This window comes from Salmo salar, chromosome 27 (assembly GCF_965601325.2).
Source record: "Salmo salar chromosome 27, fSalSal1, whole genome shotgun sequence".
Classification (NCBI taxonomy): Eukaryota; Metazoa; Chordata; class Actinopteri; order Salmoniformes; family Salmonidae; genus Salmo; species Salmo salar.
Genome location: NC_138317.1, coordinates 27,649,795 through 27,671,412, shown reverse-complemented (window position 1 = coordinate 27,671,412; position 21,618 = coordinate 27,649,795). Strand labels below are relative to the sequence as shown.

Sequence of the window (21,618 nt, the reverse complement as noted above, 5' to 3'; positions counted from 1 at the left end):
TTGTCTGCAGAGGTTATGTGGAAATAGCGCTTTACTGCCAGCAAACATGTAATTACCATTATCCTCTACATCCAGCAAACACGTCGCGAGATGTTTCTCATCAAAAGAGGGCCTTCCATTTCACATTCAAACTGTGTAACCTTGGCTGACTCATTGTAATTCTACTAACACACACACACCCATGCGCCAGGCACACACATACGCACACAAACACACACACACTTACACGACACAGGCACACACACACACACACACACACACAGATCCACCCGTCACACACATACGCACAGGCAAATATCTACACATCTACTCACTGCATGTGCTCTGTGCGTGTACAGATCTGTTCTTCCAGTGAGTCATAGGCACACGGTGTACTGTAAAGTACCTCGTTAATGGGCTGTGGGTGTAAACAGGCAGACAGACAGACAGACAGACAGACAGACAGACAGACAGGCAGGCAGGCAGGCAGGGCAGGCAGGCAGGCAGGCTGGCTGACTGGCGGGCTGGCTGACTGGCGGGCGGGCGGACGGACGGACGTGGCTGTCTGGAGTATCATTATGCATTAGACCTGGGCTCATTCATTTGAGTTAGTGTCAGTATAGAGGACTGATCTGAAAACAGATCAGGGCTGTTACTACATCTGCTGACTACAACCAGGCCAGATTCGCCATTCATGGCTGGCTGTGTTCCACTATATCCACTAGCATAGACTACTACTTAGAATGTAGCAACGTCTTGGGCTTGCATTGTAAGTAGTGTGTTCGTATGGATACATATCGAGACCCTGTGCACGTGTGCATGCTTGCAATTGAACTGAGTCTGAATCTCTCACAAACAACATTCTTCTGTGGCTATTATCCTCAATATGAAAAATGAAGACATTGACTACTGCACATATCAATGCTTATTACCTGCATGCAGTGTTCCACAGTTTCAACAGCTGAACAAACACAACAGATCTTAATCCAGATATGTTCACATTTACTCACGACAAAGAACTCTAAAATCCTTTTTGGGAACTCCATTACTATTACAGCAGGAAGGCTACAGTATGTTTGTTTGTTTTACAGTAATGTTTAATCCTTGAACGTTCCAGTACATTAATATACTGATGTAGTTAGTTAACCCAACAGCAGTGTAATACAGCGATGTGGTAAGTTAACCCAACAGCAGTGTAGTACAGCGATGTAGTAAGTTAACCCAACAGCAGTGTAATACAGCGATGTAGTAAGTTAACCCAACAGCAGTGTAATACAGCGATGTAGTAAGTTAACCCAACAGCAGTGTAGTACAGCGATGTGGTAAGTTAACCCAACAGCAGTGTAATACAGCGATGTAGTAAGTTAACCCAACAGCAGTGTAATACAGCGATGTGGTAAGTTAACCCAACAGCAGTGTAATACAGCGATGTGGTAAGTTAACCCAACAGCAGTGTAATACAGCGATGTAGTAAGTTAACCCAACAGCAGTGTAATACAGCGATGTAGTAAGTTAACCCAACAGCAGTGTAGTACAGCGATGTAGTAAGTTAACCCAACAGCAGTGTAATACAGCGATGTAGTAAGTTAACCCAACAGCAGTGTAATACAGCGATGTGGTAAGTTAACCCAACAGCAGTGTAATACAGCGATGTGGTAAGTTAACCCAACAGCAGTGTAATACAGCGATGTGGTAAGTTAACCCAACAGCAGTGTAGTACAGCGATGTAGTAAGTTAACCCAACAGCAGTGTAATACAGCGATGTGGTAAGTTAACCCAACAGCAGTGTAGTACAGCGATGTAGTAAGTTAACCCAACAGCAGTGTAGTACAGCGATGTGGTAAGTTAACCCAACAGCAGTGTAATACAGCGATGTAGTAAGTTAACCCAACAGCAGTGTAATACAGCGATGTGGTAAGTTAACCCAACAGCAGTGTAATACAGCGATGTAGTAAGTTAACCCAACAGCAGTGTAGTACAGCGATGTGGTAAGTTAACCCAACAGCAGTGTAATACAGCGATGTGGTAAGTTAACCCAACAGCAGTGTAATACAGCGATGTAGTAAGTTAACCCAACAGCAGTGTAGTACAGTGAGTGAGTCCACAGCCCCGCAGTCAGTTAACCCAGCATTCCTGACATTCCACTGTCCTGATGGTGCTTCCTTTCTCTTTCCGCCACACCCAGAGCACTTTCACAGTCACACAGAAAACAGAGAAAAGCAGACACTACCACACTGTATTAACCCTCTCACTGTGCTGAAGCCTGATCGTATTTAGTTAGACACATTAAGAGCTACTATAAAGTACAACACATCCTAACATTACATTCAGCAATGGCTTCATAAAGTTAAAGGCCAAGTGCAATCAAAAAAATGTGATTTTCCTGTGTTTTATATATTTTTACACACTATGAGATAGGAATAATACTGTGAAATTGTGACAATTATGATAATGCCCTTTTGGTGTAAGATATGCTTGAAAAGACCACCTGAAAAGACCACCTGTTTTGGTGGCATAGAGTTTTGGCCTGCCTATCACCAGGCAGTAAATTACTTAATAAACCAATAAGAAAGAGAGTTACAAACCTGTCTGCCAATAACAGCTAGTTTTCAGTTTTCACCTCCCTACTCAGACCACTCCCAGACAGTCCTAGCAAAGAAATGTATGCTAAGAAGCTATTTTGTTTCTTTTTGATCACTTTAATTGAAAACAATCACAGTGAGGAACTTCATTGTTACCCAGAAATTATTTGATATTGAGATAAAAACGGCTGCATTGGACCTTTAATATTATCAGTCAAGAGAGGGAATCGCCATGTAAAGCACTCAAAGCCAGCATGCAGTTATTGCAATACCTAAGTAATATCCACGGAGTATGGACAGAGAGTAAGGTTTTAAGCAAACCTAACAGGCTCTTGCATATTTTATTTCTGCAGAGCAGACTGAATGTTTTAAATCATGTTCTGATAATATTACTCACAATTTTACATAATAACCAAATCTGCAGAGAATGTTACAACAGAGGTCCAGAGAGAAACACATTTGTAGTGATGGCGGTAGGTGAGTGTGTTTTCCTGTTTGTGTGTGATTAGTGGAACATGGTGCTGGCCTGCTGTGTGACTCTGATAAAGGTGGTTCTGCGACTGAGCTCCTTCAGTTTGGCAGCTCCTACATAGGTACAGGTGGAGCGGAGGCCCCCTAGGATATCTCTGATGGTGTTCTCTACGTCTCCTCTGTAAGGAACTTCCACCGTCCTACCCTCTGACGCCCTGCAGAGGGAGAGGAGAACATCAGCACCAACTCAGTATATCTGATAACGCTGAGACAATGTTCAAGCAACATCATGGTGATGTTACTGATCATGATTACAAATCATTTTTATTCAGACACTTCATCTTTGCCTTTTACATCACATTGGTAGCAGCAGTTAGATTTTGAATAACAAAGGTGGGTAAAATAACTGTATTTCACTGGGTATTATACACACAACAAAACAAAGAAACCATGCAACTTCACATCAACAAGTTCAATCTTCTAAGTACTAATTCTCCATTTGCCCCCTCACAGTTACATTCAACAGGTCATTTAGGGCCCCCTCACAGTAACATTCAACAGGTCATTTAGCAGGCCCCCTCACAGTAACATTCAACAGGTCATTTAGGGCCCCCTCACAGTAACATTCAGCAGGTCATTTAGCAGGCCCCCTCACAGTAACATTCAGCAGGTCATTTAGCAGGCCCCCTCACAGTAACATTCAACAGGTCATTTAGCAGGCCCCCTCACAGTAACATTCAGCAGGTCATTTAGCAGGCCCCCTCACAGTAACATTCAGCAGGTCATTTAGCAGGGCCCCTCACAGTAACATTCAACAGGTCATTTAGCAGGCCCCCTCACAGTAACATTCAACAGGTCATTTAGCAGGCCCCCTCACAGTAACATTCAGCAGGTCATTTAGCAGGGCCCCTCACAGTAACATTCAACAGGTCATTTAGCAGGCCCCCTCACAGTAACATTCAACAGGTCATTTAGGGCCCCCTCACAGTAACATTCAACAGGTCATTTAGGGCCCCCTCACAGTAACATTCAGCAGGTCATTTAGCAGGCCCCCTCACAGTAACATTCAGCAGGTCATTTAGCAGGTCATTTAGGGCCCCCTCACAGTAACATTCAGCAGGTCATTTAGCAGGCCCCCTCACAGTAACATTCAACAGGTCATTTAGCAGGCCCCCTCACAGTAACATTCAACAGGTCATTTAGCAGGCCCCCTCACAGTAACATTCAGCAGGTCATTTAGCAGGCCCCCTCACAGTTACATTCAGCAGGTCATTTAGCAGGCCCCCTCACAGTAACATTCAGCAGGTCATTTAGCAGGGCCCCTCACAGTTACATCCAACAGGTCATTTAGCAGGCCCCCTCACAGTAACATTCAACAGGTCATTTAGCAGGCCCCCTCACAGTAACATTCAGCAGGTCATTTAGCAGGCCCCCTCACAGTAACATTCAGCAGGTCATTTAGCAGGCCCCCTCACAGTAACATTCAGCAGGTCATTTAGCAGGCCCCCTCACAGTAACATTCAACAGGTCATTTAGCAGGCCCCCTCACAGTAACATTCAGCAGGTCATTTAGCAGGCCCCCTCACAGTAACATTCAGCAGGTCATTTAGCAGGCCCCCTCACAGTAACATTCAGCAGGTCATTTAGCAGGCCCCCTCACAGTAACATTCAGCAGGTCATTTAGCAGGGCCCCTCACAGTAACATTCAACAGGTCATTTAGCAGGCCCCCTCACAGTAACATTCAACAGGTCATTTAGCAGGCCCCCTCACAGTAACATTCAACAGGTCATTTAGCAGGCCCCCTCACAGTAACATTCAACAGGTCATTTAGCAGGCCCCCTCACAGTAACATTCAGCAGGTCATTTAGCAGGCCCCCTCACAGTAACATTCAGCAGGTCATTTAGCAGGGCCCCTCACAGTAACATTCAACAGGTCATTTAGCAGGCCCCCTCACAGTAACATTCAACAGGTCATTTAGGGCCCCCTCACAGTAACATTCAACAGGTCATTTAGGGCCCCCTCACAGTAACATTCAGCAGGTCATTTAGCAGGCCCCCTCACAGTAACATTCAGCAGGTCATTTAGCAGGTCATTTAGGGCCCCCTCACAGTAACATTCAGCAGGTCATTTAGCAGGCCCCCTCACAGTAACATTCAACAGGTCATTTAGCAGGCCCCCTCACAGTAACATTCAACAGGTCATTTAGCAGGCCCCCTCACAGTAACATTCAGCAGGTCATTTAGCAGGCCCCCTCACAGTTACATTCAGCAGGTCATTTAGCAGGCCCCCTCACAGTAACATTCAGCAGGTCATTTAGCAGGGCCCCTCACAGTTACATCCAACAGGTCATTTAGCAGGCCCCCTCACAGTAACATTCAACAGGTCATTTAGCAGGCCCCCTCACAGTAACATTCAGCAGGTCATTTAGCAGGCCCCCTCACAGTAACATTCAGCAGGTCATTTAGCAGGCCCCCTCACAGTAACATTCAGCAGGTCATTTAGCAGGCCCCCTCACAGTAACATTCAACAGGTCATTTAGCAGGCCCCCTCACAGTAACATTCAGCAGGTCATTTAGCAGGCCCCCTCACAGTAACATTCAGCAGGTCATTTAGCAGGCCCCCTCACAGTAACATTCAGCAGGTCATTTAGCAGGCCCCCTCACAGTAACATTCAGCAGGTCATTTAGCAGGGCCCCTCACAGTAACATTCAACAGGTCATTTAGCAGGCCCCCTCACAGTAACATTCAACAGGTCATTTAGCAGGCCCCCTCACAGTAACATTCAACAGGTCATTTAGGGCCCCCTCACAGTAACATTCAACAGGTCATTTAGCAGGCCCCCTCACAGTAACATTCAACAGGTCATTTAGCAGGCCCCCTCACAGTAACATTCAACAGGTCATTTAGCAGGCCCCCTCACAGTAACATTCAGCAGGTCATTTAGCAGGCCCCCTCACAGTAACATTCAGCAGGTCATTTAGCAGGTCATTTAGGGCCCCCTCACAGTAACATTCAGCAGGTCATTTAGCAGGCCCCCTCACAGTAACATTCAACAGGTCATTTAGCAGGCCCCCTCACAGTAACATTCAGCAGGTCAATTAGCAGGCCCCCTCACAGTAACATTCAGCAGGTCATTTAGCAGGCCCCCTCACAGTAACATTCAGCAGGTCATTTAGCAGGCCCCCTCACAGTAACATTCAGCAGGTCATTTAGCAGGCCCCCTCACAGTAACATTCAGCAGGTCATTTAGCATGCTCTTGCCCATATTGACTGATAGTGGTTGGTAGGTGACTGTGTCTCACCTGTACTCGGCCACTCCCCCTACGTATTTCTTCATGGCGGTGTCGGAGCTCATCCCATAGAACAGCTTGACCTTCTTGCCATCCTTCTGGACGACCTCACCCAGACACTGGTCGTGTCCCGCCAGCATGCCCCCCATCATCACAAAGTCAGCCCCTGCACCTGTGGATGAGGATGGAAGCCAATCAGCAACCAGCCATGGACAAGATCAGGTAGTTCAAAATGTTGTCTCCTCGTTGAACAAGGCCCTGCTGTTAATATAGTCTAACGACTATTCACGCTCAATGTACTAACGGCAGTTATGAAGTCAGGTGCTTCTGTTTGGATAGTGTCTGCTGTTTTTTGTTTTTTCATTCCAATTAAGACCTAGACAACCAGATGGGGGGAGTTCCTTACTAATCAGTGACCTTAATTCATCAATCAAGTACAAGGGAGGAGCGAAAACCTGCGGACACTCGGCCCTCTGGTGGAATGATTTTGACACATGTGTTAACCTTGGCGTGATCCTGGACAACACCCTGTCGTTCTCCACTAACATCAAGGCGGTGACCCGATCCTGTAGGTTCATGCTCTACAATATTCGCAGAGTACGACCCTGCCTCACACAGGAAGCGGCGCAGGTCCTAATCCAGGCACTTGTCATCTCCCGTCTGGATTACTGCAACTCGCTGTTGGCTGGGCTCCCTGCCTGTGCCATTAAACCCCTACAACTCATCCAGAACGCCGCAGCCCGTCTGGTGTTCAACCTTCCCAAGTTCTCTCACGTCACCCCGCTCCTCCGCTCTCTCCACTGGCTTCCAGTTGAAGCTCGCATCCGCTACAAGACCATGGTGATTGCCTACGGAGCTGTGAAGGGAACGGCACCTCCATACCTTCAGGCTCTGATCAGGCCCTACACCCAAACAAGGGCACTGCGTTCATCCACCTCTGGCCTGCTGGCCCCCCTACCTCTGAGGAAGCACAGTTCCCGCTCAGCCCAGTCAAAACTGTTCGCTGCTCTGGCACCCCAATGGTGGAACAAGCTCCCTCACGACGCCAGGACAGCGGAGTCAATCACCACCTTCCGGAGACACCTGAAACCCCACCTCTTTAAGGAATACCTAGGATAGGATAAAGTAATCCTTCTAACCCCCCCCCCCCCCCCCCCCCCCCCTTAAAAGATTTAGATGCACTATTGTAAAGTGGTTTTTCCACTGGATATCATAAGGTGAATGCACCAATTTGTAAGTCGCTCTGGATAAGAGCGTCTGCTAAATGACTTAAATGTAAATGTTAGGGGGTCCGCATACCGAAAGCTTTAGCCACGTCGCCTGGGCAACTGCAGCCACCATCCTGTGGAAGAGAAAGACATTGTTGGGGTTGTCCAGCTTTTAGATTTTAATGTGGTCATCACTTTGCAATTTCAATAATGGTTAGAGCGTTGGGCCGAAAGGTTGCTAGATCGAATCCCCCGAGCTGACAAGGTAAAAATCTGTCGTTCTGTCCCTGAACAAGGCAGTTAACCCACTGTTCCTAGGCCGTCATTGTAAATAAGAATTTGTTCTTAAAAATCTGTCGTTCTGTCCCTGAACAAGGCAGTTAACCCACTGTTCCTAGGCCGTCATTGTAAATAAGAATTTGTTCTTAACTGACTTGCCTAGTTAAATAAAGGTATAATAAAAATGTTTGCTTCTTTCCCATTGCAAGACCAATACTGCCCTCTAGAGGTAACATGTTGCTACAGAGATTATCGCACCAAAATGTGTTTGTCATGGCTGCTTCTGTATTACTAACAAATAGAGAAATGCCTCAAACAACTTGTCATCCAATACTTTGTCCCAAGACAACTTAATAGAGAGATGACTCAAACAACTGGATAGCATATCTACAGTCTAGTGTGTGTATTCAAAGAGGGAGGGGGGTCTCACTGAGATAATATGTCCCTTGAGGCCGTGGGCGGAGTCTGCACACTCGATAACAGCGCTGAGCTGAGGGTAGCCCACCCCGGTCTTGATACGGGTGGTACACACTGAGCCTGTCAATAGAGACGTTATTCATTATTACTGCTACATATCAAAGAAGTTCATTAATACATGCACCATAATATAGTCTATTGTAAATCCTCACCCCGGTCATTACAACATCCCCTTATGCTGCATTAGAGGATTTATTGAATGTCTTTGTTTATTGCCCGAAGCAGTTAGGTAGCTTGGCGTGTGTGTAGAGATGGAACAGATGTGGACAGTCTCCTTGCCTCTGGGAACACTTAGATTGATGCACCCACCTTGCCAGGGGGAACACTTAGACTGACGCACCCACCTGGCCCGATGCCCACTTTGATGATGTCAGCGCCAGAGAGAATGAGCTCCTCCACCATCTCCCCTGTTACCACGTTGCCAGCCTGCGCATGCACACACACACACACACACACACACACACACACACACACACACACACACACACACACACACACACACACACGGAAAATAAAGAGACACAGGCCTCCAGGTTAGATAATAGTAATTATTAGGACACTTCTGTCTTGTTAAACAGACTAAGGAACAACCTAACCTTCGTGACCTTTTAGAAGGTACAACCTCACACCCTCCATGACCTTTTAGAAGGTACAACCTCACACCCTCCATGACCTTTTAGAATGAACAACCTCACACCCTCCATGACCTTTTAGAAGGTACAACCTCACACCCTCCATGACCTTTTAGAATGAACAACCTCACACCCTCCATGACCTTTTAGAAGGTACAACCTCACACCCTCCATGACCTTTTAGAATGAACAACCTCACACCCTCCATGACCTTTTAGAAGGTACAACCTCACACCCTCCATTACCTTTTAGAAGGTACAACCTCACACCCTCCATGACCTTTTAGAATGAACAACCTCACACCCTCCATGACCTTTTAGAATGAACAACCTCACACCCTCCATGACCTTTTAGAATGAACAACCTCACACCCTCCATGACCTTTTAGAATGAACAACCTCACACCCTCCATGACCTTTTAGAATGAACAACCTCACACCCTCCATGACCTTTTAGAATGAACAACCTCACACCCTCCATGACCTTTTAGAATGAACAACCTCACACCCTCCATGACCTTTTAGAATGAACAACCTCACACCCTCCATGACCTTTTAGAATGAACAACCTCACACCCTCCATGACCTTTTAGAAGGTACAACCTCACACCCTCCATGACCTTTTAGAAGGTACAACCTCACACCCTCCATGACCTTTTAGAAGGTACAACCTCACACCCTCCATGACCTTTTAGAAGGTACAACCTCACACCCTCCATGACCTTTTAGAATGAACAACCTCACACCCTCCATGACCTTTTAGAAGGTACAACCTCACACCCTCCATGACCTTTTAGAATGAACAACCTCACACCCTCCATGACCTTTTAGAAGGTACAACCTCACACCCTCCATGACCTTTTAGAATGAACAACCTCACACCCTCCATGACCTTTTAGAAGGTACAACCTCACACCCTCCATGACCTTTTAGAATGAACAACCTCACACCCTCCATGACCTTTTAGAAGGTACAACCTCACACCCTCCATGACCTTTTAGAAGGTACAACCTCACACCCTCCATGACCTTTTAGAAGGTACAACCTCACACCCTCCATGACCTTTTAGAATGAACAATCTCACACCCTCCATGACCTTTTAGAAGGAACAATCTCACACCCTCCATGACCTTTTAGAAGGAACAACCTCACACCTTTCATGACCTATTTAAATACTTCATACATACATGAAGCAAGCAGAAGACATAAAACAAACTGTTTTGCAGCTGTTGTGGTTGACTAAGGCTGTGTTTACACAGGCAGCCCAATTGTGATATTTTGCCCAGCTATTGGCTCAGCTTTTGCCCAGCTATTGTGTAAACGCAGGCAAAGAGACACCTTTGCAATGTGTAGATGCAATGGCTACAATGTGGGCACAATCAGAATGTGGATAAGATCAGGACAAAGGACTCATGTTAGAACCAGGTATAAACAAGGCAATGGTAACTATCAAGGGCTCAAGACTTGAATGGCAAACTATTTCCTGATCATCTGCCGGATAAAGATAGTCATGATGTGGACACATAATACATATAAACCTGGATTAAACTATATACATTTTGTATATCTGTATTCATGTTTGCTCAAATATATTATTAATAAAACAAAGAACATTTGAGCACCAAAAAATGTATGCTGACGAAACTAAAATCCATAACTCCATAAAGAAGAGTTAAAATACAGAGAACTCTCATCTTACCATGATGGTGTGTTTGGGGAACTTGTCCCTGACGGTTTTCACGAATTCCACAAAGTACTCTGAGTAACCGTTGGCAACGTCCAGACAGATGTATTTTATGTCAGGGATAGCCTCCAGGATCTCACACAGTCTCTCTAGATCAGCCTTACCGCTGCCAGAGCTGGCTGCTATGTGCTGGAGGTCAACAATACAATAATGCAGTATGAGCAATTCATTCAATGAAAACACTTTATTTATCCCCAAGGGGAAATTACTTTAGTACTTTACAAGCCTCAGACACCATAGACGATGTTCACACCATTGGGGACATGAAAGAGTATCTGTGGGGACTTCCTGTTTTACCTCTAAGCATTCTGGGTGGTTGACTGCAAAGGTCTTCCACTCATCCAGTGAGTAGTGCTTCTGCATGGCCGTGAAGAGTGTGTGCTGGAGGGAGATATGGAGAGAGAGTCAGTCAGTCTGTCAGTCCGTCCATTTATCCGTCGGTCAGTCAGCCAGTCAGAGTGGGATGAAAGTGAAAGGCTGTCAGTGTGTTACTCTGACCTTGCTGAGGACCCGGGCCATCTCAAAGGTCCCTGTGGTATCCATGTTGGCAGCGATGATGGGGATGCCATGGTAGGTCTGCTTAGAGTTACGGAATGTGAACGTCCTTGCCAGGTCAACCTGAAAGCATTGAGATAGATGTTAATTTAGCATGCAGACATCAAGCCAGGGTTAGGGTTAATGAGATCATGTCGTCATGTGAAGGCCTTTCTGGGCTTGAGTTAAACTGAGTGGACTATGAGTCAGCTCAGTGCTACGGTTACAACCAGGCCTGGGCCCGAGGCCAAGCCAGGAGCTCAATTTAATCACCCCCCAGGACAGAGGAGGTGGATAAAGGATGTAATACAATGATGGACCTGATTAAATGGGGACCTCCTCCACAGGGTTCTTCATGATTAGGGATCTTTGTCCGCAGCCTGGATAACCTATTTTTAGAGGAAGTCTAAGTACAGCACATCATGCAGGCAAAAAACATAAGTTATTAAAACATTCTTATAACTTGCTGAGAGGTAAAAGCTACCTGATTCCACCTGATACCAATCGACTGTACCTTAATCTCCCTGACCCAAAGTACAGGCCAAGGCCTTTGACAAACACACAGTAGGATGGGTTACATACTGTACACCAGCGTGAGGGTGAAGCTTCAGGCTTTATCCAACTCACAATATGTGTCTGTGCTGCTGAGACAGAGAAACCTTCACTGTGTTGAAGGGGATGTGCTGAATCATTTAGATTAGCTCTGACAGCCTGTAACCGGACCCCTAGTGATCTCAGAGAGAGAGACAGAGAGAACGAGAGCGAGAGCGAGAGAGAGAGAGAGAGAGAGAGAGAGAGAGAGAGAGAGAGAGAGAGAGAGAGAGAGAGAGAGAGAGAGAGAGAGAGAGAGAGAGAGAGAGATCGACCAAGGGTATCAGGTATTGCACAGCTCAATGCTCTGTCTACTCAGCGGCAGGTTGTTTGGTTGGTTCTTATCTAGGAGCTCAGTTGGCTGGAGAGTGACTGACTGGTTGGCTGGAGAGTGACTGACTGGTTGGCTGGAGAGTGACTGACTGGTTGGCTGGAGAGTGACTGACTGGTTGGCTGGAGAGTGACTGACTGGTTGGCTGGAGAGTGACTGACTGGTTGGCTGGAGAGTGACTGACTGGTTGGCTGGAGAGTGACTGACTGGTTTAAACACGGGTCTCTAAAAAGGACATCACTCATAGCTTGACACCAGTAAGTGTTTGCTGATCAATAGCTAATATTTATTTAACTCCCACCAAAAGTGAATATAATTTCTGCTGAAATTGCCAGCCTCCTCTTCATTTCACAGACAGCACTTACTGTTTCATCTCCACATGAAATGACTCCCTTGAGGGGAGCAACATTTTATAGCCCCACATTTCATTATGCCAGCATTACATGTCCAGTCAAGGAGAGATGGGGCTGGGCGGTGGGAGAGGTGAGAGTGTGAATTACCAATGTTCCGGCCTCTGCTCTGTTGCTGTGAATTCCTCCCAGCAGGAAATCGATACGTCACAGAGCGTTTCCCGTGAACTCCACCTGTGACTGGACGTCCACTAGCCTCTCTGTTTAATGGGGTTTCAGTGGCCTGTATCTCTTTCACTTCTCTCTCTCTTTTTCTCTGAGAGAGGAGTAATGGTAGGTGCCTGGCCCCACTGTGGTCTCAGCCCTGGAGTGACTATGGCTGTAGATCACCTAGACTAAAGCTAGAAAGCATGTATTATGTATTAACTTGTGGATGTCCATCATCCATTTCCTATGATATGTTACTAATTACAATTCTGATGATATGTTACCAATTTAAATTCGTACAATATGTTACGAATTTGCAATACATATGATATGTTACGAATTCCAATTTGTTGTAGCCAACGTTAGCTAGGTGGTTAACATTAGCTAGGCTAGGATTATGGTTAGGGATTAAGGTTAGGGTTAAGGTTAGGGATTAACGTTAGGGTTAAGGTTAGGGGTTAAGGTTAGGGGTTAAGGTTAGGGTTAAGGTTAGGGGTTAAGGTTAGGGTTAAGGTTGGGGGTTAAGGTTGGGGGTTAAGGTTAGGGGTTAAGGTTGGGGGTTAAGGTTGGGGGTTAAGGTTAGGGGTTAAGGTTGGGGTTAAGGTTGGGGTTAAGGTTGGGGGTTAAGGTTAGGGTTAAGGTTAGGGTTAAGGTAGGGTTAAGGTTAGGGTTAAGGTTAGGGGTTAAGGTTAGGGTTAAGTTGGGTTAAGGTTGGGGTTAAGGTTAGGGGTTAAGGTTGGGGGTTAAGGTTGGGGGTTAAGGTTGGGGGTTAAGGTTGGGGTTAAGGTTGGGGGTTAAGGTTGGGGGTTAAGGTTGGGGGTTAAGGTTAGGGTTAAGGTTAGGGGTTAAGGTAGGGGTTAAGGTTGGGGGTTAAGGTTAGGGTTAAGGTTAGGGGTTAAGGTTGGGGGTTAAGGTTGGGGGTTAAGGTTAGGGGTTAAGGTTGGGGGTTAAGGTTAGGGGTTAAGGTTGGGGGTTAAGGTTAGGGGTTAAGGTTAGGGGTTAAGGTTGGGGGTTAAGGTTTCTGTCTTGTGTAACCGTACCAAACATAACATCATACTATTTGAGTGTCACAGATTTATGTTTACTATGTTACGTCTTTCAGGTCAGGTTGTCCACACACATCCCCTGGCATCATGCTGCAGTGAAGCTCAGGGAGGGAGGAGGGAGGGAGGGAGGGAGGGAGGGAGGGAAAGAGAGAGGGAGGGAGGTTTGGAGGGAGGGAGAGAAAGAGAGAGGGAAGGGAGGGAGGGAGGGAGGGAGGGAGGGAGGGAGGGAGGGAGGGAGGGAGGGAGGGAGGGAGGGAGGGGAGAGAGGGAAGAGAGGGAGGGAGGGAGGTTTGGAGGGAGGGAGTCTCCACTTCAGCATCTCTTATGCCATGCTGCGTGATATAGCTACCATCTCCATTCACATCTAAACACTGATCCCAACTGCTACTGCAGTCTTTTCGCTTCCTCTTCTGCTGCAGGCTATCCAATCAATAGTACTAGGGCGTGGCTGATTATCTGCACATCATTATATGTGCATGATATGTCCAATCATACATTCAATACTGAAGTCTCAGTGTTAAATTGGAGCTATTATGCATAACGATGTAAAATACTGTAGATGTGATCTGTTGTGGAGCTCAGGAGTAAACAATGTGTTATACGGTAGAAACTGTTTCACCCGGTGGCTGTCCAGAGAGACAGTAGAATACTACAGCAGAGAATAGAAAAGCTGCCTGGCCGCAGACTAAACAGATGGGCGGAAAAAAAATGTGTACTCCCATGTTACACTCCAGTGTGTCTAGTACTCTACAGCAGATATGCATGTGTCCTAGCACGCCTGTTGACCCTTGGATGTGTGTTTTAAATGGTGTGTGTGTGTGTGTGTGTGTGGAAGTGTTTAACTATTCTTGTGGGGACCAGAAGTCCCCATAAGAATAGTAAACAAACAAACATTTGACCAACTGGGGACATTTTGTTGGTCCCCACAAGGTCAAATGTTATTTTTAGGGGGTTTAAGGTTAGAATTAGTGTTAGGGTTAGAATTACGTTAAGGGTTCAGGGTTAGGAGCTAGGGTTAGGTTTAGGGTAAAGGTTAAGGTTAGGTTTTTTGGGTTAAGGTTAGGGTTAGGATTAGAGTACGGGTTAGGGAAAATAGGATTTTGAATGGGACTGAATTGTGTCCCCACAAGGTTAGCTGTACAAGGCTGCGTGTGCGTGTGTGCTTATCTCTTTGTGTTATTCCAGTAGGCCCTCTGCATGTGGAAAATGCTCTCATTGACAGTTAGCACACAGAGCTCTGCAGGACTATTTTTAAACAGATTTTCCAAGAAGCGTCCTCCTGTCTCATGTTGCCCCTACATTGACACACAGTAAACCCTGGTGCCAAACTACATGGTTTAGTGTCTGGGTTTAGTTTAGGACCCAAGACCAAGGTAAGAGCTGACGTGCCATAGGCCTAGCCTGGGCTACTGGCTCATGTCTTGACATGACTGTATGCTTCTACACAGCAGGCCTAAAACAAACCCTTGTCTCCGTCACCCAAGAGAAGGTCACCGACTCCCCTAAGTCCCTCCCTCTTTTTCTTGTTCAGAATTTCTATCATGCACACATACACAACTCATATATTTATACTGAGTACCCTTGATCTAAATTACTCTCAAATGAATCAAGTAGTCTGACATGTCCTCCTTATTCAGATACAATAACCAATTGTAGTTACAGATCAATAACATCAATACCAGCCAATACAAATAGGTAATAAGATGTTCCCTGTAATAATGCCAAGGACATAAACAACACACAGCAAACACAACTTACAATTCCCCATCCCCTTACCCCCAGTCCCCTACCCCCAGTCCCCAACCCCCAGTCCCCTACCCCCAGTCCCCTACCCCCAGTCCCCAACCCCCAGTCCCCTACCCCCAGTCCCCTTACCCCCAGTCCCCAACCCCCAGTCCCCTACCCCCAGTCCCCTTACCCCCAGTCCCCAACCTCCAGTCCCCTACCCCCAGTCCCCTTACCCCCAGTCCCCTACCCCCAGTCCCATAACTCCAGTCCCCTACCCCCAGTCCCCAACCCCCAGTCCCCTTACCCCCAGTCCCCAACCTCCAGTCCCCTACCCCCAGTCCCCTACCCCAGTCCCTACCCCCAGTCCCATAACTCCAGTCCCCTACCCCCAGTCCCATAACTCCAGTCCCCTACCCCCAGTCCCCTACCCAAAGTCCCATAACTCCAGTCCCCTACCCCCAGTCCCCTACCCCCAGTCCCATAACTCCAGTCCCCTACCCCCAGTCCCCTACCCCCAGTCCCATAACTCCAGTCCCCTACCCCCAGTCCCATAACTCCAGTCCCCTACCCCCAGTCCCCAACCCCCAATCCCCTACTCCTTGTTCCATATCTCCAGTCCCCTACCCCCAGTCCCCTACCCTCAGTCCCCTACCTCCAGTCCCATACCTCCAGTCCCCTACCCCTAGTCCCATACCTCCAGTCCCCTACCTCCAGTCCCATACCTCCAGTCCCCTACCCTCAGTCCCATACCTCCAGTCCCCTACCCTCAGTCCCATACCTCCAGTCCCCTACCCTCAGTCCCATACCTTCAGTCCCCTACCTCCAGTCACCTACCCTCAGTCCCATACCTCCAGTCCCCTACCCTCAGTCCCATACCTCCAGTCCCCCATTCCTCCAGTCCCCTACCCTCAGTCCCATACCTCCAGTCCCCCATTCCTCCAGTCACCTACCCTCAGTCCCATACCTCCAGTCCCATACCTCCAGTCCCCTACCCTCAGTCCCATACTTCCAGTCCCCCATTCCTCCAGTCCCCTACCCCCAGTCCCCTACCTCCAGTCACCTACCCTCAGTCCCATTCCTCCAGTCCCCTACCCTCAGTCCCATACTTCCAGTCCCCCATTCCTCCAGTCACCTACCCTCAGTCCCATACCTCCAGTCCCATTCCTCCAGTCCCCTACCCTCAGTCCCATACCTCCAGTCCCATACCTCCAGTCCCCTACCCCCAGTCCCCTACCTCCAGTCCCCAACCCCCAGTCCCCCATTCCTCAGCCCCCTCCAGGCCTACCTCTGACCTGCTCTTCAGACTGCTCCTCTTGGGTCTGAATAGGACATCCTTAAAGTCCAGTTTGAGGTCTGCATCTACGCGGGGCATTGTTGGTGAGGTTGCTACGACGGAGGCTGAGTTACGGAGGATCACAGAGGAGGCTCTTCCGAGGCACCAGGTTGTTGTGGTCTTCGTAGGTCCCAAGCCCCAGCCACCAAACCCGAACCTCCAGGAGCGCAGCGTATTTATAGTGTATGGGATGCCGTCCCAGCCCAGGCCCACATGGCTTTATTTGGCGTGGCCCCGGATTCTCTTTCTCTTTCCCTTCCCTCACTCTCTCCCTCTCTCCTCTCCTCTCCTTCTCTTTCCCCTTCCCTCTCCTCTTTCTTTCTCCTTTTCCCTTTCTCCCTCTCCCCTCCCTTTCCCGCGACAGAGTGGCAGCAGCAGCCGCGGAGGTGACACACACATATCTTGTAAACACACACACGCCTTAACGTAGGCACACTGCAGTGAGACTCAGCAGCACTGCAGCACTGTAGAGCACACCTTCTGTCCAGTAGGGGCATTACTCCCTGTGCAGCTCACTTTGGCCACAAGGTGCCACAATAGCTTAAGAAATACAACTGTGTGTGCTTCGGTCGGCTACTGAACTTTGTGATACAGCTTAGCTTTTCCAGGTACTTTCCAAGATTCATAACCCAGAGTTGAAGTCCGGGTCAAAAGCCTATCTCCTCTATGTAAAACTGTAATAACCTCACAGTGATAACTGTGATAACCATGATAACTGTGATAACCTAAAGTAATTACACCATATACAGTATATAGCCAACTCGTGATGGTAATAACCATCTGATCTTTCACCCCTTTTACAGTATAACCTTCTTCCTGTACCTTATCATAAGGAGACACAGAGACACAGCACCACACTGCCCCGCTAAAAAGTAGAAATATACGGTAAATCAGCAATATACAGTAAATCAGCAAATATACAGTAAATCAGCAATATACAGTAAATCAGCAAATATAAGCCAGTCAGCCCATGTCTCAGTCAGCCCAATCCTCAGTCGGCCCATGTCTCAGTCGGCCCAATCCTCAGTCGGCCCATGTCTCAGTCGGCCCAAGACCCAGTCGACCCATGTCTCAGTCGGCCCATGGCAGGGCAGCCTGTTACAGAATGTACGCCATAAAAACCTGTGTCAGTGTGTTAAAATTGGCTTCACTTCTGTCTCTGTGTGAGCTGTGTAATATAGGGGTGTTTTTATGTCACTGGAGATAGATAGATGATGTATACTACATGACAAAAAGTATATGGACACTTGCTTGTCGAACATCTCATTCCAAAATCATGGGCATTAATATGAAGTTGGTCCTACCTTTGCTGCTATAACAGCCTCCACACTTCTGGGAAGACTTTTCATTAGATGTTGGAACATTGCTATGGAGACTTGCTTCCATTCAGCCACAAGAGCATTAGTGAGGTTGGGCACTGACGTTGGGCGATTAGGCCTGGCTCGCAGTCGGCGTTCCAATTCATCCCAAAAGTGTTTGATGGGGTTGAGGTCAGGGCTCTGTGCAGACCAGCCAAGTTCTTCCACACTGATCTCGACAAACCATTTCTGTATGGACCTCGCTTTGTGCACAAGGCATTGTCATGCTGAAACAGGAAAGGGGCTTCCCCAAACTGTTGCCACAAAGTTGGAAGCACAAAATCGTCTAGAATGTCATTGTATGCTGTAGCATTAAGATTTCCCTTCACTGAAAATAAGGGGCCTAACCCGAACCATGAAAAACAGCCCCAGACCATTATTCCTCCACCAAACTTTACAGATGGCACTATGTATTGGGGCAGGTAGCGTTCTCCTGGCATCCGCCAAACCCAGATTGGTCTGTCGGACTGCCAGATGGTGAAGTGTGATTCATCACTCCAGAGAACGCGTTTCCACTGCTCCAGAGTCCAATGGCGGCGAGCGTTACACCACTCCAGCTGACGCTAGGCATTTCGCACGGTGATCTTAGGCTTGTGTGCAGCTGCACGGCCATGGAAACCCATTTCATGATGCTCCTGACGAACAGTTATTGTGCTGACGTTGCTTCCAGAGGCAGTTTGGGACTCAGTAGTGAGTGTTGCAACCGAGGACAGGCGATTTTTAAGTGTTACGCACTTCAGCACTCGGCGGTCCCGTTCTGTGAGCTTGTGTGGCTTCCCACTTCACGGCTGATCCGTTGTTGCTCCTAGACGTTTCCACTTCAAAATAACATCACTTACAATTGACTGGGGAAGCTCTAGCAGAGCAGAAATTTGACGAACTGACTTAATGGAATGGTGGCATCCTATGACGGTGCCACGTTGAAAGTCACTGAGCTCTTCAGTACCGGCCATTATAATGCTATTGTTTGTCTATGGAGATTGCATGGCTGTGTGCTCAATTTTACACACCTGTAAGCAACGGGTGTGGCTGAAATTGCCGAATCCACTCATTTGAAGGGTGTCCACATACTGTCAGCCATGTAGTGTATGTATAGTAGGTGAACGTGCACGTGGTCATCACTGCTGCAAGTATAGCCACTATAGTGGAGGGAGGGTGAACTTAAGTCACTTTTACCCACCTTTTTATTTTATGATTAGGGTTGTGACGTCCCTCCCACTCTGTCTGCTGGGATCTCCTGTTTGGTGGTCTGCTTGTTGCTGTAGACCAGTGGGCAGAGCTGGGAGGATCGTCAGCTGATGTGGTGCAGCTGGGCAGGCTTGGCCTGCAGGCTATAAAGGGTGGCCACATCAGCCAACACTCTCTCTCCTCCCTGACTGGCAGGTTGGCTTCCACCATCTTTAGTTTTTTTGGTCTGTTTTCACCATACAACCTCCACTCATCCACACACTGCGTACACTAATGATCCTACATACGTCCACAACTTATGATACATTTTGGTATTTGTTAATATATAGTTTAATAAGCGTGTTCCTTTTTACATGTAAGTCATGCATGGTCTCCCTTTGTTGTTACGAACTAGGTCGTAACAGGGTTGACCCGTCTATTACAATAGATGTGTGTTTTTGCATTAGGTTTTAGCCATCTATTTACCCATGGTGCTTAGGGTTTACCCAAGGTTTCTTTACCACGTCATTCCTATGTATCACTGCAATAAATATCCAGTATAAGAAGCAGCCTAGTGTACTTTACAGAATGTACACCATATAAAACTTGTTCAACAAGTTGAACAAGATGAGACTTCACGTGTGTGTGTGTGTGTGTGTGTGTGTGTGTGTGTGTGTGTGTGTGTGTGTGTGTGTGTGTGTGTGTGTGTGTGTGTGTGTGTGTGTGTGTGTGTGTGTGTGTGTGGACACTGGAAAGATGTAGGTATAAGTGCACTCGGTCATTGCTGGTTGTGTGTGTGGGTTTGTATGTCTGTAACTACTGGGGAGTTGGTCAGTGACAGACATCTTTAGTAAAGCCAAGTAGCTGAGAACAGAACAGATGGTTTGAATTGTCTGCGTGGAGAACATTTTATAGCCTTAGGTCTTCTTTCTCTTTTCCCCCTCTAAACATTCTCCTGTCAGAGAACAACACAGAGGAGAGGCAGGCTTAGGCCATGAATGTGTCACTGACAGATGACTCGTAGGTTGGGGGATCTATTTGATTGAAATGGCTATCTGCAAACTATGATTGACAACAACTACATCATTATATATCATAAAAAAATCAAAATGCTGTGCAGATCCTTCCTGGCTCTATGCATTCCTGCAACCCTAGAGACCAGGGTTCAATCCCCATGGGAGCTCTTTACTCCCTCTTAAGCCATCTCCCCCTGTATTTCTCATCCATCTGTAAGAAGGCTAATTAATATACACATAGTTGTGGGAAGTAGGGGTGCTGAGGGTGCTAAATAAATAAAACATTGGAGTGAACTATGATTTCATTACTCCTGTATGAGTTGATAAAAATACTCCTCAGCACCCTCAAACCCTCCCCTCCCTCCTATCAACAGCACCCCCAACCCAAAACATTTACCCGCGGCCATGAATGTACAGTATGTGTATTTGGGGAGGGCAACACTATTCAGGAAATGAGTGGAAAGGGGCTTCTAATTTGGCAGACTAGAGCAGACATGAAAACAGCAGGGAACATAATAAGCAATGGGGGGGGGGGGGGGGGGTTCAGGATGCCTCCTGGTATGAATTTGATTATCTTTCGTAACAGCAACTCTAAGTCCATTGTATTTTGCGCCATGCACTAAATAGGCCATAGTATGTCATTTCAGACGTAGACCAAGTACCTGTAAGTAAAGATGATACAAGACTTTAAGTAGGCCAGAAGGACGTGTTGTCACAGGCGTCAGAATGAGTAGACCAAGGTGCAGCGTGGAATATGTTCATCCTGTAGTTTAACGCAAAAAAAAATGAACACTTTACAAATTAAACAAAAATGACAGCCGACAGTTCCGTCAGGTACTTACAACCAAACGGAAAACAACTACCCACAAAAAACTAAGGAAAAACAGGCTGCCTAAGTATGGCTTCCAATCAGAGACAACGATAGACACCTGCCTCTGATTGGAAACCATACCCGGCCAAAACAGAACACAAAACATAGAATGCCCACCCACCTATCACACCGTGGCCTAGCTAAACAGAGAAAACACAGCTCTGCTAGGTCAGAGCGTGACACGTGTACAATACATGGAAAGGAATGTTAGAGTTGTTTACTTAAAACTAGTGCTGTAGGTCACTCTCCTTCTGAGAACACACTTAAAAATACACGCTTAGAAGACAAGGGTGCTGCTAACTAGATCTATAGTGGCTAGTCCCCATAGGGGAATCCTTTATGGTTGTATGTAGAACCCTGCAAAATGTTCTACCTAGACCCCTCTATAAAGGGTTCTTCCTCTAACTCCCTGTAAATGGTTCT

At 47.0% G+C, this 21,618-nt stretch overlaps 1 protein-coding gene across 1 annotated transcript; it reads right to left on the bottom strand.

Annotated features, from left to right (window-relative positions):
• Nucleotides 1-2,657: 2,657 nt before the first annotated feature.
• On the bottom strand, nucleotides 2,658-17,066 carry gmpr (guanosine monophosphate reductase). Its single transcript, XM_014178253.3, has 9 exons — nucleotides 16,736-17,066; nucleotides 11,162-11,281; nucleotides 10,961-11,044; nucleotides 10,619-10,792; nucleotides 8,633-8,714; nucleotides 8,242-8,348; nucleotides 7,624-7,666; nucleotides 6,337-6,496; nucleotides 2,658-3,247 (listed from the first exon to the last, which is right to left on the bottom strand). The coding sequence occupies exons 1-9, from the start codon at nucleotides 16,820-16,822 to the stop codon at nucleotides 3,067-3,069; spliced, it is 1,038 nt and encodes a 345-aa protein (XP_014033728.3). The 5' UTR covers nucleotides 16,823-17,066; the 3' UTR covers nucleotides 2,658-3,066.
• Between the last annotated feature and the right edge of the window lie 4,552 nt (nucleotides 17,067-21,618).